Source organism: Lepidochelys kempii, chromosome 24 (genome assembly GCF_965140265.1).
Source record: "Lepidochelys kempii isolate rLepKem1 chromosome 24, rLepKem1.hap2, whole genome shotgun sequence".
NCBI lineage: Eukaryota > Metazoa > Chordata > Testudines > Cheloniidae > Lepidochelys > Lepidochelys kempii.
In genome coordinates, this window is record NC_133279.1 from 8,305,108 (window position 1) to 8,321,403 (window position 16,296).

Here is a 16,296-nt window from a genome sequence, read left to right on the forward strand (position 1 = left end):
TGGTCACCCCATGACACATGCACACAAGCAGGGGGTGCAGCAGAGAGAGGCTGGTGTGTGCCCTGCTGGGAATATACAGCTCCTAGCACTGGGCACAGGGACAGCTGAGTTAAATCAGGCAGAGTCCGATTCTGCCCTTGGTGATAGCAGGGGGTAAATCCCATCTACTCTGCTCAAGTCACAGGAGTGGTTCCCAGGAGGCTATGCCAGAGTAAACCTGAAGAGGGTGGATGCTTCTTCCCTGCTGCCAGGGCATGGTGCGAAAACACCAGGCCTGATCCTCTTCTCACTCCCAGCCATGTAAACCTGTTCACTTCAGTGAAGCCACTCCGGAGTCACCCCAGTGTGAGAGGCCAGAATCAGACCCAGTGCTTCTGCTTTAGCTTGTGATTCGTGGCCCTCTCTAGCCTCGCCAGGGAGGGGGCAGCCCGGCACGGGTATGACCACAGCGGGGTGACTACGTTTTGGCTCCACATTGCGTCAAGTTCCCACTGACACCACCCAGGGCCTCCCTTATTTTGCTGCCAGAAGACGGGGGGCTGAACTAACGTGTGTTCCTGGCAAGCAGGGCATGAGTCACTCTCTGACCCATCCCCACCAGGCTGCTCCAGCCTGTGGGGCAGGGGAGGTAGGGACACCCTGGCAGCCCAAGGATGACACCCAACCTTGTAATGACCACACCACAGGGGTGATTTTGATCCTATTTGGTTAAACTCGGTGCCCAAAGTTGGGTATAGAACCCACCTGCCAACAGCCTGTCCCTTCCCCAACTGCCCTCCTTCCAAAAACACGTCGGGGTCGAGACACTTGAGTCTGTAATGGCCAGAAGAGCTGCACCAGTTTAACGAACAGTCTCAATTTAAGCTGACGTAGGGCTTAGGTCCTGCTTTAATGCTACCGTTACCTAACGCAGTACATTACCTAACGCGGACCCCAGCTCACCGGGTATAAAGGGCTGGCAAGGGGAGAGTTCATTCCCCTATGGGGATGTTTTTTCAGGATAAGCCAAAGCATGAATTTAAACCAACCTAGTTACACCAGTATTCGCCTCTGTGGAGCCACACTTCTTCCGGCATAACAGGGCCTTTTCTTGGGTTAGCTCCTGGCCTTTGGGAAGGGGGATTAGATAAAAAGCCACTCTCAGTCTGGAATCAATGTCCAACCCCCGGGGTTATACTGGTTGTCAGGGCTCCACCGATCTGAGCTAGGCTCCAGCTTCCGAACAGTCCCTTGGAGAAACGCTGTCCATGAGCCAGACCCCCAAGGGGGCCCACTCCTCCTTAAGGGTAAGCCGTGCTGCCTCCATGTCTTGGAGACTGAGCTTCTGGCCTCCAGCATAGCTGCCTCCCACCATGAGCTCTGCCCAGCGAGTCCAACGGAGATAGACTGGTGGTAGGGCCTTGTCCACTCTTCAGAGACCAAAGCACCCAGCACATATTGCAGTAACACCAGACAGCCTTCACAAAACAGAGCAGGGTTTGTTACTCAACTGGGGTAGCTCCTAGGATGTGTCCATTCTAGTTTTAGAAATCTCAGCTGATGGGGAGCCTACCCCCACCCTGTCAAAACCAGAGAATAGCTGGTACAATGAGAAGGGCACTTACCTTTGACTAGTATTCAATTCCCAGCTCTGCCAGGCTTCCTGTGACTTGCCCAAGTTCACACTCTTTGTGCCTCAGTTTCCCCATCCATACAATGGGGACAATAGCAGGGCTGAGGATAAACACATTTAAGATTGTGAGGTGCTCAGATATTGGGGCAGGAGGGGCCAGATAAGTATCTTGACCAGCTATTTGCCTAGGTTAAAAACCCCAAAGTGCATTTTATTCCTAAAGACAAAGTTCAGTTTAAAAACAAAGGCCAGGTTGTTTCAAGAACGACTCATGACTTTGGGGGCCCAGCCTGAGACCCTTAAAGGAGCCTGATTTTCAGGAACTGCTGAGAAATTCTCTTCCCTCCCCCAACCTCTGAATATCTGGTCCCTTTGAAGTCCCCCAGGTCAGTCTCAGGATAGATAAATAATCATACTAAGGATATCTATGATTCTGTTATTATTCAATCCCTAATGTGCTAGGAGCTGTAAAAATGCCTAGTAAGAGACAATCCCTGCCCCCAAAGAGTTTGCAGTGTAAATGATTACTCTAGATAATTCATCTGCCTGTGCCTCAGTTTCCCCATCTGTAAAATTGGGATAATAAAACCAACCTCCTTTTAAAGTACTTCAAGATCTACTGGGGGGAAGTGTTATAGACAAACTAGGGATTATTATTAGATTCTTCACCAGGCTAGAGCAAGGGTTTACATACAGCCACCTCCATAGACTACAGTACCTAGTACAAAAAGAAAAGGAGGACTAGTGGCACCTTAGAGACTAACCAATTTATTTGAGCATAAGCTTTCATGAGCTACAGCTCACTTCATTGGATGCATTCAGTGGAAAATACAGTGGGGAGATTTATATACACACAGAACATGAAAAAATGGGTGTTATCATACACACTGTAAGGAGAATGATCACTTAAGATGACTATTACCAGCAGGAGAGCGGGAGGGGAGAAAACCTTTTGTAGTGATAATCAAGGAGGGATAGCTCAGTGGTTTGAGCATTGGCCTGCTAAACCCAGGGTTGTGAGTTCAATCCTTGAGGGGGCCATTTAGGGATTTGTGGCATAAATTGGGGATTGGTCCTGCTTTGAGCAGGGGGTTGGACTAGATGACCTCCTGAGGTCCCTTCCAATCCTGATATTCTATGATTCTATGAAGGTGGACCATTTCCAGCAGTTAACGGGAACGTCCGAGGAGCGGTGGGGGAAATAAACATGGGGAAATAGTTTTACTTGTGTAATGACACATCCACTCCCAGTCTCTATTCAAGCCTAAGTTAATTGTATCCAGTTTGCAAATTAATTCCAATTCAGCAGTCTCTCCTTGGAGTCTGTTTTTGAAGTCTTTTTGTTCTAATATTGCGACCTTTAAGTCTGAAATCGAGTGACCAGAGAGATTGAAGTGTTCTCCGATGGGTTTTTGAATGTTATAATTCTTGACGTCTGATTTGTGTCCATTTATTCTTTTACGTAGAGACTGTCCAGTTTGACCAATGTACATGGCAGAGGGGCATTGCTGGCACATGATGGCATATATCACATTGGTGGATGTGCAGGTGAACGAGCCTCTGATAGTGTGGCTGATGTGATTAGGCCCTGTGATGGTGTCCCCTGAATAGATATGTGGGCACAGTTGGCAATGGGCTTTGTTGCAAGGATAGGTTCCTGGGTTAGTGGTTCTGTTGTGTGGTGTGTGGTTGCTGGTGAGTATTTGCTTCAGGTTGGGGGGCTGTCTGTAGGCAAGGACTGGCCTGTCTCCCAAGATCTGTGAGAGTGATGGGTCATCCTTCAGGATAGGTTGTAGATCCTTGATGATGCGCTGGAGAGGTTTTAGTTGGGGGCTGAAGGTGATGGCTAGTGGCGTTCTGTTATTATCTTTGTTGGGCCTGTCCTGTAGTAGGTAACTGAAGTGAGCTGTAGCTCACGAAAGCTCATGCTCAAATAAATTGGTTAGTCTCTAAGGTGCCACAAGTACTCCTTTTCTTCTGGCTCTGTCAATTTGTTTCTTCACTTCAGCAGGTGGGTATTGTAGTTGTAAGAACGCTTACAGTTTATCATTGCACATAAAGAAATAGGGCCAGCTTCTGCAATCAGTCTCCTTTGAAGACATGCACAACGTTTCCCACCACCCAGTTGCTGCTGAGGTTATGATTAAAAAGAGTTTTACTGGATTGGCCAGGTCATAAATAATCTCACGCACACACTGCCTCTGCAAAGCATCTGAGCAAGATTGCAAAAAGACACCTTACCTGTTGCGGCTAGGCTTTTCAGCATAGCAAATAGCCTTGTAAATCAGTTGGAGTAAATCAACAGCTGGAAATTGTAATTCTGCCCCTGCTTGTAAAAGACTCTCGCATCGAAGGCAGGGTGAGTTCATTGCATTTAATACTGTATTTCAACCAGGAGCTTTTGCATTGGTAGATGATTACACTTTGAAATTTAAAGATGATGGCAGCATTTAGATCTTTAAAGCAACTAACGCCTTCCTGGAAAACCATTTGGCCTAATGGCTTTTTTTTTTTGATTGAGCAGATAGTTCCTCTGGCCCCATCATTCTAATGGAGCTGAAATTAACCCACTAATTACATTTACTTCCTAGGATCAATGGATAACAACTAGGTGTGGTAAGAATGATTGTGCCTTGCATTACCAATGCAGCTGTGTCAGGGGAACTAGTTACAACCCTGTTCCAGTTTGAAACCCAGATGGTATCTTATCCATATAAGATTGGCTGCAACCAACTCCCAACTCGAATTGTTATGCATGAGTTAAGGGATTTTTTTTTAAAGGTTCTACAAAAATACCCCCTTTGAAACAAGGCTTCTCAACGCAGAGCAGTGACTTGAAAGCATTTGTAAACCAGAAGCAGCTCCACAAGTTTATATATACACAATGGGGTTTTGGTCCATGACTAGGGCCCCTATGTGGGATGGTAATACAAATACATACTAATGATACAGACGGTCAAAACAGAGACAGAGAGAGTTTTGTCTAAGGCTGGGAGCCAGGGACGACATTTTCAAACGCAAGTGCCTGAAATTTCATGGATTTGAAGGCCAAAGGTGGCTCATGATGACCGTCAGGTCTGAACTCCTGTATAACTCAGGCCAGAGAATCTCACCCAGCAATCTAGACTTTGGGTTGAGTCATTCTTGATTTAAAGACTTGAAGTGATGGAGAATCCACTACCCTCCCTCCCCCTCATTACGTTGTTCCAATGGTTAACACATAAGAACAGCCATACTGGGTCAGATCAAAGGTCCATCTAGCCCAGTACCCTGTCTTCCAACAGTGGCCAGTGCCAGGTGCCCCAGAGGGAATGAACAGAACAGGTAATCATCAAGTGATCCATCCCCAGTTGCCCATTCCCAGATCCTGGCAAACAGAGACTAGAGACACCACCCTTGCCCATCCTGGCTAATAGCTATTGATGGACCTCTCCTCCATGAATTTATCTAGTTCTTTTTTGAACCCTGTTATAGTCTTGGCCTTCACAACATCCTCTGGCAAAGAGTTCCACAGACTGACTGTGTGAAATATACTTCCTTTCGCTTTAAATCTGCTACCTATTAATTCATTTGGTGACTCCTAGTTCTTGTGTTATGAGAAGGCGTAAATAACCCTTCCTTATTTACTTTCTCCACACTAGTCATGATTTTGTAGACCTCTATCATATCCCCCCTGAGTCACTGCTTTTCCAAGATGAAAAGTCCCAATCTTATTAATCTCTCCTCACATGGAAGCCATTCCATACCCCTAATAATTTTTGTTGCCCCTTTTTGAACCTTTCCAATTCCAACATATCTTTTTTGAGATGTGGCGACCACATCAGCATGTAGTATTCCAGATATGGGCGTACCATGGATTTATATAGAGGCAACATGATATTTTTTTGTCTTATTATCTAGCCCTTCCTTAATGATGCCCAAGATTCTGTTCACTTTTTTGACTGCCGCTGCACATTGAGAGGATGTTTTCAGAGATCTATCCACAAGGACTCCAAGATCTCTTTCTTGAGTGGTAACAGCTAATTTAGACCTCATCATTTTATATGGTTGGGATTATGTTTTTCAATGTGCATTACTTTGCATTTATCAACATTGAATTTCATCTGCCATTCTGTTGCCCAGTCACCCAGTTTTGAGAGATCCTTTTGTAGATCTTCGCAGTCTGCCTGGACCTTAATTATCTTGAGAAGTTTTGTATCATCTACATATTTTGCCACCTCACTTCTTATCCCTTTTTCCAGATCATTTATGAATATGTTGAATAGGACTGGACCCAGTTCGGACCCCTGGGGACACCACTGTTTATCTCTCTTCATTCTGAAAATTGACCATTTATTCCTACCCTTTGTTTCCTATATTTTAACCAGTTACCAATCCATGAAAGGACCTTCCCTCTTATCCCATGACAGGTTACTTTGCTTAAGAGCCTTTGGTGAGGGACCTTGACAAAAGCTTTCTGAAAAAGTACACTGGATCCACAGGATCCCCTTGGTCCACATGCCTGTTGACCCTCTCAAAGAATTCTAGTAGATTGGTGAGGCATGATTTCCCTTCCCCAACAAATTAGGTTCATCTATGTGTCTGACAATTCTGTTCTTTACTATAGTTTCAGCCAGTTTGCCTGGTACTGAAGTGAGGCTTACTGGCTTGTAATTGCTGGGATCACCTCTGGAGTCCTTTTTAAAAATTGGTGTCACATTAGCTATCCTCCAGTCATTTGGTACAGAAGCTGATTTAAATGATGGGTTACAGACTACAGTTAGTAGTTCTGCACTTTCACATTTGAGTTCCTTCAGAACTCTTGGGTGAATACTATCTGGTCCTGGTAACTCCTTACTGTTTAATTTATCCATTTGTTCCAAAACCTCCTCTAATGACCCCTCAATTTGGGACAGTTCCTCAGATTTGTCACCTAAAAAGAATGGCTCAGGTTTAGGAACCTCCCTCACATCCTCAGCCATGAAGACCGATGGAAAGAATTCATTTAGTTTCTCCGCAATGGCCTTATCGTCCTTGAATGCTCCTTGAGCATCTCAATTGTCCAGTAGCCCCACTGGTTGTTTAGCAGGCTTTCTGCTTCTAATGTACTTAATTTTTTTGCTATTACTTTTTGAGTCTTTGGCTAGCTGCTCTCCAAATTCTTTTTTGGCCTTCCTAATTGTATTTTTACACTTCATTTGCCAGAGTTTATGCTCCTATTTTTCTCATATTTTCCTAGCATTTAACTTCCACTTTTTAAAGGACACCTTTTTGCCTCTCACTGCTTCTTTTACTTTGTTGTTTAGCCACAGTGGCACAGTTTTGATTCTCTTACTATGATTTTTAATTTGGGGTATATATTGAAGTTGAGCCTCTCTTATGGGGTCTTTAAAAAGTTTCCATGCAGCTTGCAGGAATTTCTCTTTTGGCGCTGTACCCTTTAATTTCTGTTTAACTAACTTCCTCATTTTTGTGTAGTCCGCCTTTCTGAAATTAAATGCTACAGTGTCGGGCTGCTGTGGTGTTTTCCCCGCCACAGGGATGTTAAATTTAATTATACTATGGTCACTATTACCAAGCAGTCCCGCTATATTCACCTCTTGGACCAGATCCTGTGCTCTACTTAGGACTAAATCAAGAATTGCCGCTCCTCGTGTGGGTTCCAGGACTAGATGCTCCAAGAAGCAGTCATTTAAAGATGTCAAGAAACTTTATGTCTGCATCCTGTCCTGAGGTGACACATACCCAGTCAATATGGGGAGAGTTGAAATCCCCCGTTATTATTGAGTTTTGCTCGTCCCACATTCGTTTTCTTTCCTCTACACTAGTCCATTAGTTGCAGGACAGTAGTACCTTAAGGCCCACTCATACTGTGTTCAGGGCATGTATAGAGTGAGGGCCGGTCCCTACCCTGAAGAGCTTGCAATCCAGTTAGACAAGAAGGATCTGCAGCCTTATTTTCTAGTTGGGGAGCAGCAGCCTGGAGAGGTTCAAGTGATTTTATCAGGGACACGTGGGGAGCTTGTGGCAGAGACAGGCATTGAGCCCTGGTGCCTGGAGTTGCAAGTCAGCACTTTAAAACCAAGGTCCCTGCCACATCCCTCTTGCTAATGCGGAGCAGGTGAGGGGGTGAATGGCTATCAGCCAGGAGAGCCAGGGCCTGATCTGCTGTAGGTGGAGTGTGTTTGATTAAATCCCATGACTAGAGATAAACACCGAGAACAGCTCAGGGAGGGGGAAGCACCTGCCTTATGCAAATCCGCGGCTAGGCGGGAGCCTTTCCAAAGCACCCAATGTAGGGCTGCTGCTATCGGCAGTTGCACAGTCCTCTACCTCTGTCCTAGTCCTAGGTGCTGACTCCTTGGGTGCTCCGGGGCTGGAGCACCAATGGGGAAAAATTGGTGGGGTGTTCTGCTCCCACCAGCAGCTGCCTGCCCCACCCCAGCTCACCGGCGCCTCCTCCCAGCGCTTGCTGCTGTGAAACAGCTGTTTTGCAGCATAAGATGCTGTGGGAGGGAGCGGGGAGGAGCAGAACTTTGGCACGCTTAGGGGAGGAGGCGGGGAAGAGGTGGGGCTGGGGCAGGATTTGGGGAAGGGATCCAATAGGGGCAGGGAGGGGGCAGAGTTGGGGTGGGGACTTTGGGGAAGGGGTTGGAATGGGGGCAGGGGCAGAGTTGGGGAGGAGCCGGGGGGGGTGTCAAGCACCCCACTGGTGCCAGGAGAAGTTGACGCCTATGGTCCTAGTTCCAGTCAATGCTGACCCTTTACTAGGAATCGAAATGTAAACGCCCAGCTAACTCCCTGCTGCTGCTCCTGGTGATGCTGCGAACAGGGATCTGATGAAGGGAGGGAGAGTGGGTTGCAGCTCAGATAGACCTGATGCGTGATGTGAATCACTGCAGCAGCTGGAAGCCCCCTCCACTGTGCTGGGTGCTACACATAAACCTAGTGAGCAACAGGCCCTGCAGAGCGTACAGTCTAAATAGACCAGCCAGACACAAGGTGGGAGGAGAAGGGATGTGCCGAGGGTCACAAGGCAAATCAGTGGCAGAGCTAGGAACATAGAATCCAGGGTTCCTGAGCCCCCATCCATTGCCCCCACGAGCTGTCAAGGAAGCTCCATTAAACCAACCCCAACAGCCAGGACGGGCAGTAGCTTTCAGAAGGCCCCTTTGAGGAAATAGACATCCACATGAAAAAAGGGTTTCCCACTGAACGCAGAGCACTGGCTATTTGGGCCTCATTTTCAGCCATCTCCATCCACCAATTCAACATTGCAGTTTGCGCTGACCACCCTGATCCTGCGTCCCACATGAGGGATGTCAAAGTTTATCCTGCAAACATTAGGCTTAACTGGACCTTAACCGTTAACCCTGGGGGCCGTGCCGTGCCGACCTCGGTTAACTTCCATCTTTTCTTTAAGCACGGAGTGTGTGGAACAGCCCATCCCCTCACGATTTTGTCCACCCATTAGGCCTAATATCCAACACACTAATTCTGGTTCATTAATTTCCAGTCCCAAGTCTTCTGTTTTTACCAAGCACGATTTCAACCGACTCATTGAAGAATATCAGCAGGGCTGGTTTTTTGCCTGCACTAATTCTCTTGCATCTGTTTATTACATTTATTATGAAAAACAACTTGACCTCTTTTCCATCGCCATCTGTTGTTAGAGGTTATTGTAACAGCTGATGAACTTTCATATACTTTTTCCAATTGATCTTACAGATAAGGTAAATTTGTAGACCCAATTATCATAACAGGGGACTTACAGCTTGACAGTTCACTTTATTCTCTGCACCATCTCCACCCAACACAACAGAGTTTGGGCATTCAGAGGATGGGTTGAGCTGTACCTTGACTGCTGGCTGCTATAAAAGGCCCTTGGCAATTTAAAAAACAACAACAAAGCACTCACACCTGTGGAAAAGTAAACAGGGTTTGTTCTGCAATTAGCAAAAAGGTCGGTAGCAGCAATGAGCCAATGGAGAAACAGCTGCAATTTCCCTCATGACATCAACCTTTGTGTTGACCCTCCCTTGCTGTCCCACTGCCTATGGGATTCAACAATCGTTTTCTCAGGAGTGGGGGATTTTTCCAAAGGGAAGAGAAATGGACATTTCTGCACACAGTGAAACGGATGGCAATATTTGCTCCAAAGAAACATGGGCGATTATCTCAGGTAAAGCACATCACCCTTTGGAATAAATGCTGGTTGATCCAACACAACCTTCCTTACCCATTTTCCACACCTTTTTCATCGTAGCTGTAGGGTTAACTTTCTCTTTAATGGAGGTAGGGTGTAAGAATTAAACACTTGGCCTTTTCTTCCGTGATCCACTAGTCTTCATACAAAGTCCATTTTCTAGCTAAAGGCAGCTTCCTTTGCTAGCCAGAGGAAGGACAGACATAGGGTGAAAGCACAAGACCAGGAGTTAGAGATTCTGCCCTATGGGAGTTCTTATCTGACCCTCATCACTGCAGTTGGGTATTAAGAGAGGTCACTCACAGCTGCTATGTGCAGTTTGATCTCTCTGACTCTCCCCAGAAGAGTTTAATTTAAGTGTTACTGTGTCCAAGATCTGAGTGATCTGGTAAAACTGAAGTTCTGTAAAAAACAGGGAGTTCAAGATTTTCATAATCCAGAAAGGATGTTCCTGAATTTGGCGGCACTAACCCCACGTTTGGCTTATTGAAAGTCTTTGTCCGTGCATCGTCACAGGGCCCTGACTGGGATTCCTACATGCTACTGTAATAAACTGAAGAGAAACGCTTTGCTTCAGCTTCTGCATTTGCTCACGATACAGCTCGAATACTCCCCCAGTCCAACTCCTAGCCCCACACAAAAATCTCAAGCCCCATTTAAGTGGCACTTTAAACTTCAACTAGCCTACTTGTAGGGGGTAGGGGTTGAAGGTCCAGTGCTGTAGATGCTCACGCTAGTAACACAGTGGTAACTCCCGCTGTAACCGGATCCCAATGACCCATCAGCTGCTAAGCCGGTCACTCTGCCTGGCTCCAGAGGTGTTTCGCAAGATGGTTGCTCTCACTGGAGTGGAGTAGCAGGAATGCACCATTGCATTGAAGACCTTGCATCAGCATCCCCGGCTGTGAAATGCGAATCATTAGATTGTGCAGAACACAGTGAGACTGGAAGGGTCTTTTCCTATGGGAGTACAGCACCTACTGGGTCCTAGTTCATCCCTGGTGTTCCTAGGTGCTATCTCAATGCAAACAGACCTTCCTCCAGTGAAAGGAGAGGGGCAGAGAACTGCTATTTTCAGGGGGGCTGTTTGGTTACTGATAGGATGTAACAGCAGGGAATTTGTTCATTATCTCTTTGCAGTTCAGATACGTTTGTTTCCCCAGTTACGGGACCAATTCAGCTCTGTAAGTGACATGCCCCTGCTGTAAGTCCCTTAAAGTGAGCACTGTTACACCAGGGATAAAGTGGCCAGGACAGGTCGGACTTGAGCTCACCACTGCATCACGGTGAACACAGCCATTCAGATCAACTAAGTTAATTAGCACTTGATAACCCTCAATAATAATGTGTGCCAGGGCTGGCCCACAACATTTTGGCACCTGAGGCGGGGAGCTCAAATGATGGCCCCATGCCCCCACCCTTGGGCCAAAACTTTGAAATGCTGTTACAATAAAATTGTTTTAAATGTTGACGCTGCAAGGTATTTGTGTCCTTGTGTGCCCTCATTTGTCCATCTCCACCTGTTGTCTCATTTGATACTTAGATTGTCAGCTCTTTGGGGAAGTGACTGTATTTTTGTTCTGTGTTTGTACAGCGCCTAGCGCCCTGCGGTCTTGTTCCATGACTGGGGCTCCTAGTACAACACAAACAAAAATAAATACGAGATGCAGGGGAAAACTGCAATGAGATTAGCTTCAGCATGTATAAACTTTTAATTTTAAAATACAAGTTGAAGGGCATATGCAAGAGGAAAACAAAGTTACATAATAATCAGATCATCTCTCTCATATGCTGCTATACAAGCAATCAGAATCCACAGGGGCATGAAAGCCACTCTGCAATAAACGCTATTAGCATGGGACTTGAATCATCCTTCCCCTCCCTTGTCTCAAATTCCTCTTACATCGGGTTTTATTTTAAAAAAGCAAGTTATCCTCGCAGGAGATCTCAGCAAGGATTCCCCCTCCCTCCCTCCCTCTCGCCCAGCCTCTGCAGAACAGCCTGTGGAGACCACCCGTAACCCAGGCTCATCCCTGCACGTTTCTTGGGGGGGACATGTAGGTGGCTTGTGTCTCTGATTCAACTGCCAGGAGGGCAAAGCCTGGGGCCCACAAGAAAATTGGTCCAGCTTGGCAGCGAAACATCCTCTTGGTGTATAGAGCCACAGAGCCAGCTGGAAGGCAAGGCCCAGCCTCGCTCAGTCCTCACTGACCAGGCAGAAGAGGGGGAAACGGTGCCCCAGCTGCTGCGGGATCCCCACGCACATTGCGGGGTGACAATCGGACCACACAATTCTGCAGCTCCTTGGCTCTCGCTGCGGCAGAGTATCAATGGGCCCGTTACTAGGGCAGCCCTGGGAGAAGCGTCACTGACTTCCAGGTGGTTGTTCTGCATTTACAGCAGAGGGAGGGGGGAAATTCCAGCACTAAGCTGGTCCCGGCCTAGTGTCACTCACTCCAACCAGCCACACCCACGCCTGCTGCTAGGGTCTGTAATGAACGTCCGGGAGTCCCTTAGCAGCTCTGAAGCAGGGCTGGCTCCCATCAGGCTCCTGAAGTGGGAGGTATGTTAGATCTCAAAAAAACAAAAACAAAAACAAAACAAACCCCAAAACTCTGCTGGGAGGACCATCTTCTTGCTCCATGAGCCACACAGCTCATCTATGGCTGTTTCTCGAGAGTCTCACATCCCATTACTTTGACGGCTGGTGGGGGAAGGGAACCTTAAATTCCATCTCCTCATTCCACCCCTACAACCTCCCTTTTGAAGCTGCTGCTTCACTGAGCAGCTTGCCCGTTAACAGTGCAAGGGGTGGGTCTCTGCATCCACCAATAGAGCCCCGATGAGGCATCTGCTGTCTAGGGAGACTACCCTGGGATCCAGAGGCTGGCCAGCTCTGGAGAAATGCTCTTGGTTAGCTCCCTCTCTGCAGCCCCCTCCAGATCAGGCGGGTTTGGAGGAGGAGCAAAGCCAGGCGCAGAAGGCGGGGGCTGCCTGCAACGAAACCCACCCAGGCCCTGCAGATGGAGAGTGAAACAGGACAGCCCTCAAAAGGTGTGGATGGCAACCTGGTTAGTGAAACCTTCGCTCCAGCTCCTTTGCAATGGGCACATTCCTACAGTCACAGAGCATAACAGGTTCAGGCTGTCGTCATGATACAGCTGCACCCATCCAGGGCTTTTTAGGGGGGTAGGCTGTGTGTGTGTGTGGGGGGAAGATTCCCCCCACCCATCTGTGGGTGTTTTAACAAGGAAACTTTGTTTCAATTATTAAGTGCCCAGTGTGAAGAGTCCCAATCAAAATCCAGAGAGAAAGAGACCCAACCCACCAAGATCAGCTGAAAATCCAGCTGTTTGAAAGCTGGGGTTCGATGCTCAGCTGGTGCAGATCTGCGGTCTTCCATCCACGGCAATGGAGCTACTCCCCTTCACGCCAGCAGACGATGTAGCCTTGATTCGTAAGTCAAGCCTTGATTCACCTGCTCTTCCTCAGTGGCGGCAGCCTCTAAACAAGAAAAAACTTGGCTCCCTGAGCAGATTCCTCCCCAAAGCCTCATGGTGGAGAGCTGGAGCTGGTTGGGGTAGGTTGAGAGATTGCAAAGGTGTCTCTGAACCACTGCATCCCAGGAGAAGGTGACAGCACTGGCTTGTCGATGACCTGAGATGCATCTTGCAGAATTTATCTACTGAGTGTGTTTGTTTTCGGGGGGGAGATGTTCGCCTGGAAACGCTAGAGCCAAACACCTTTTACATCTAGATCAGCAGCTTTGGGAGGTCCCAATTAGGGGCAGCTATTTAAATGGTCCAAGCAAGCCTCAGAGTGGCTCTCTGGGCTGCGTGACCAGCACACTGCCATGGAGCAGATGAGAACTCCGAGGACTTGCTGTTCCCATGGCGTTTTGCGAACTGCCAGGCCCATAGCTGCAGACGTTCGAACCAAACATCAGGACAAAAAACAAGCATCCAAAGCACCGTCTCATCCACGTGGCTACGGAGACCTGCTCTAGGGCAGCATGCCGAGCAAGGCAGCGCAAGCAAGCAAGGCCCCTGTTGGGAGCAGAAGGGCGTGAACACTAGTGGAAGCTGAAATCATGCAAGACAAGGCAATGGCTATATTTGGGCATTGGGGATTTTTGTTAGCTCTTGAGCTCAGACCGAGCATCACGGTGTATTTGTCACCTCCCCACCCCTGCTCCTGTCTCTTGCTGCCTCAGGCAGGGGGCATGTGCATGTTAAATCGGGTTATTTTAAAACATAGGCATGTTTAAATGTTCTACCCCCAAGTCCGCTTCCAAGCAGAAATTCACTGGACTAAGTTTCCCCCACTGGACACTCCCCATTAATGCACAACGGTCAAGGCCTGACTTTCAAATTGCTCTGAAACCCCTGAGCTGGTGAAGTTTAAAAAGGTAACAGAGGGAAACTGAGATGTTAGCAGCTCAACCCACAACAGAAGCGGGGCGGAGGGGGGTGTCACACACTCAGTGGAAACGCTCCCTCGCCCCACATATGTTCCCAATCTATAAAGCAGCACTTTAGGAACAGGTGCAAATTCAGCTACAAAACGAGGCTCAATGGGAGCTGAAAGGCAGGTTCGTTTCAAGGATACATAGGTCTCAAGCAGGGCTGGCCCAGTATTGTTCTTTCCTCTCTGAATAGGCTGGATGCATTACAGCCCAGCCCAGCTCACACTCCACTGATTACAACTGCAGCTGGGTGAGTGAAGCAGGAGCAGCGTTTGGGGACATGGAGGAGCTTGAAGGTGAGAGAATTTGGCTGCTCAGCCCATCAAGGCCAGTACAGCCCCTGCTTTTCATTAACATCCGCAGCACACGTGCTTCCAAAGGCAGGGGTTTGCTTTCCCTGGCTGGTTTATTGCCAAAAAACAGACGCGAGAAACTGCTGGAGAGGTGCAAGATAGGAGGGGCCCCCAGCAGGCAGACCCCAGGTGTTTGTTATTAATTGCATTGGAGACAGCCCTGGAGGCTGGATGTCCCTTTATACAGGACAGCAGAATGTGGACAGGATGGCCAGGCAGCCCTGCCCTGGATGGACCCCCAGGGTCATGCCTCATTTCGTGATTGATCGCTCGGCTCAGACAGGTGGAGGCAAGCTCTCATGCTCATTAGTTTCAACAACAAAGTGCTATCATGTCAGATAAAAATCTCAGCTATTCCAAAACCTGTTTTACTTCTTCCTCCATGGGCCAGCTGCGACGGGATTAGTGTAATGTCACTGACAGCTGGGGACTGGACCGAGACCCACCACTTCCTCTCACACAGGCCATGAACCCTTGAGGTCCCAGTCAACCTGGGCGATCTCAAACTTTTCCTGACCTACATCCCCATCCTTGGCCTCCTCCCCCAGAGCAGGGCCAACAGAAAGGGCCAAAAATGTGCCAACAGAGTCCCTTGTGAAGCACACTAGCCCCATAGAGTTTCGCAAGCCTGAGGCTCCCACTCCCCATCCTCTGTCATTACGAAGTCAGAGCCATCCTTCAGCGCAGCCACGTGCTCACAAAGAATGAAGAGAAGGGAAGAGCAGCACGTAGGCCCCACGGATTGATGGGCTGGCCAGGAATTTCTCTTTAACAGGGCGTGAGGAAATGAAAGCTGCAAAAGTCCTGGAAAAAGCAGCCGCTGGATTTTAGACCCAGGACTCCATGAGGTTGTCTGTAGACATTAAAGACACTCTCAGAGCAGAACCCAGCTTTCCCACACACCCGGACCGTCTCCTCAGACTCTGGTTGCTGACGGTAACCTACCACGCTTCCCCTTCTGGCAGAGAAAAGTGAACTCCCACGGTGCCTGAAGAGACAGGTTCACCTCTTGTTTATGAGCCACAGAATATCATCCTGCCTTATTGCACATCTGTTTCCACCCCCCACCCCCAGTATACAGACAAACATTTGGTTAAGATACGAAACATCTGGAATTTAAGCAGTGCCCTGAGAATCACAGAGAAAAACAGATTAAATAGAATTTTCTGGGGATCTTAACACCCAATTCTGCCCCACCCTCCCTCCCAATTTAAGCAGAAAACCTTCCTGCACATTGTTCTCAGTTCTTCTGCTCCTGGCTCCTCTCCAGTTAGCTGCTTTTTGGAAAGGACGCATGTGTCAGCCAACTCCAATCCAAGGATCGCTGGCCTCCAGGGTGTTGTTTTTCCTCCTAAAGGGACTGGAACGTCAGTGGATAGGGGACGCTCCCCCGTGGAATGACGCCCTGCACCTGCCTCTCAAGGAGCCCGAAGTAGTTCTGACTGTGGGGAAAAGGGCGCACCCCAGGAGCCAGTTAACGACCCACGCTAGCTGCTAGCACGAGCTGGTCTGCAGGTTCCCCTCCGTCAGCAGCGAGGCGATGGAGGATGGGCCGTAGGCGCTGTCAAACTCCTCGTCCGAGCTCAGGCGGTCGTCGTCCAGGGAGGCCTCTGCAGCCGAGCGGGTGGCCTTGCGCCTGGGTGGGAAGAGGACGAGCCAGTGAATGGCTGCGGTTACCTGA

At 48.3% G+C, this 16,296-nt stretch overlaps 1 protein-coding gene and 1 long non-coding RNA gene across 8 annotated transcripts in view; one reads left to right on the forward strand and one right to left on the reverse strand.

Moving 5' to 3' along the window:
- The window catches only part of LOC140902405 (uncharacterized), a 50,959-nt gene that overhangs the window by 25,996 nt on the left and 8,667 nt on the right, over positions 1–16,296 (forward strand). The window lies entirely within an intron of this gene.
- CGN (cingulin) overlaps positions 11,473–16,296 on the reverse strand; it is a 66,379-nt gene continuing 61,555 nt past the window's right edge. For all 7 annotated transcript variants that reach the window (XM_073322423.1, XM_073322426.1, XM_073322424.1 and 4 more), the window contains one exon: positions 11,473–16,251. In XM_073322423.1, the coding sequence (XP_073178524.1) occupies positions 16,110–16,251 (142 nt within the window). In that variant the 3' untranslated portion in view covers positions 11,473–16,109. The remainder of the gene's footprint in view (positions 16,252–16,296) is intronic.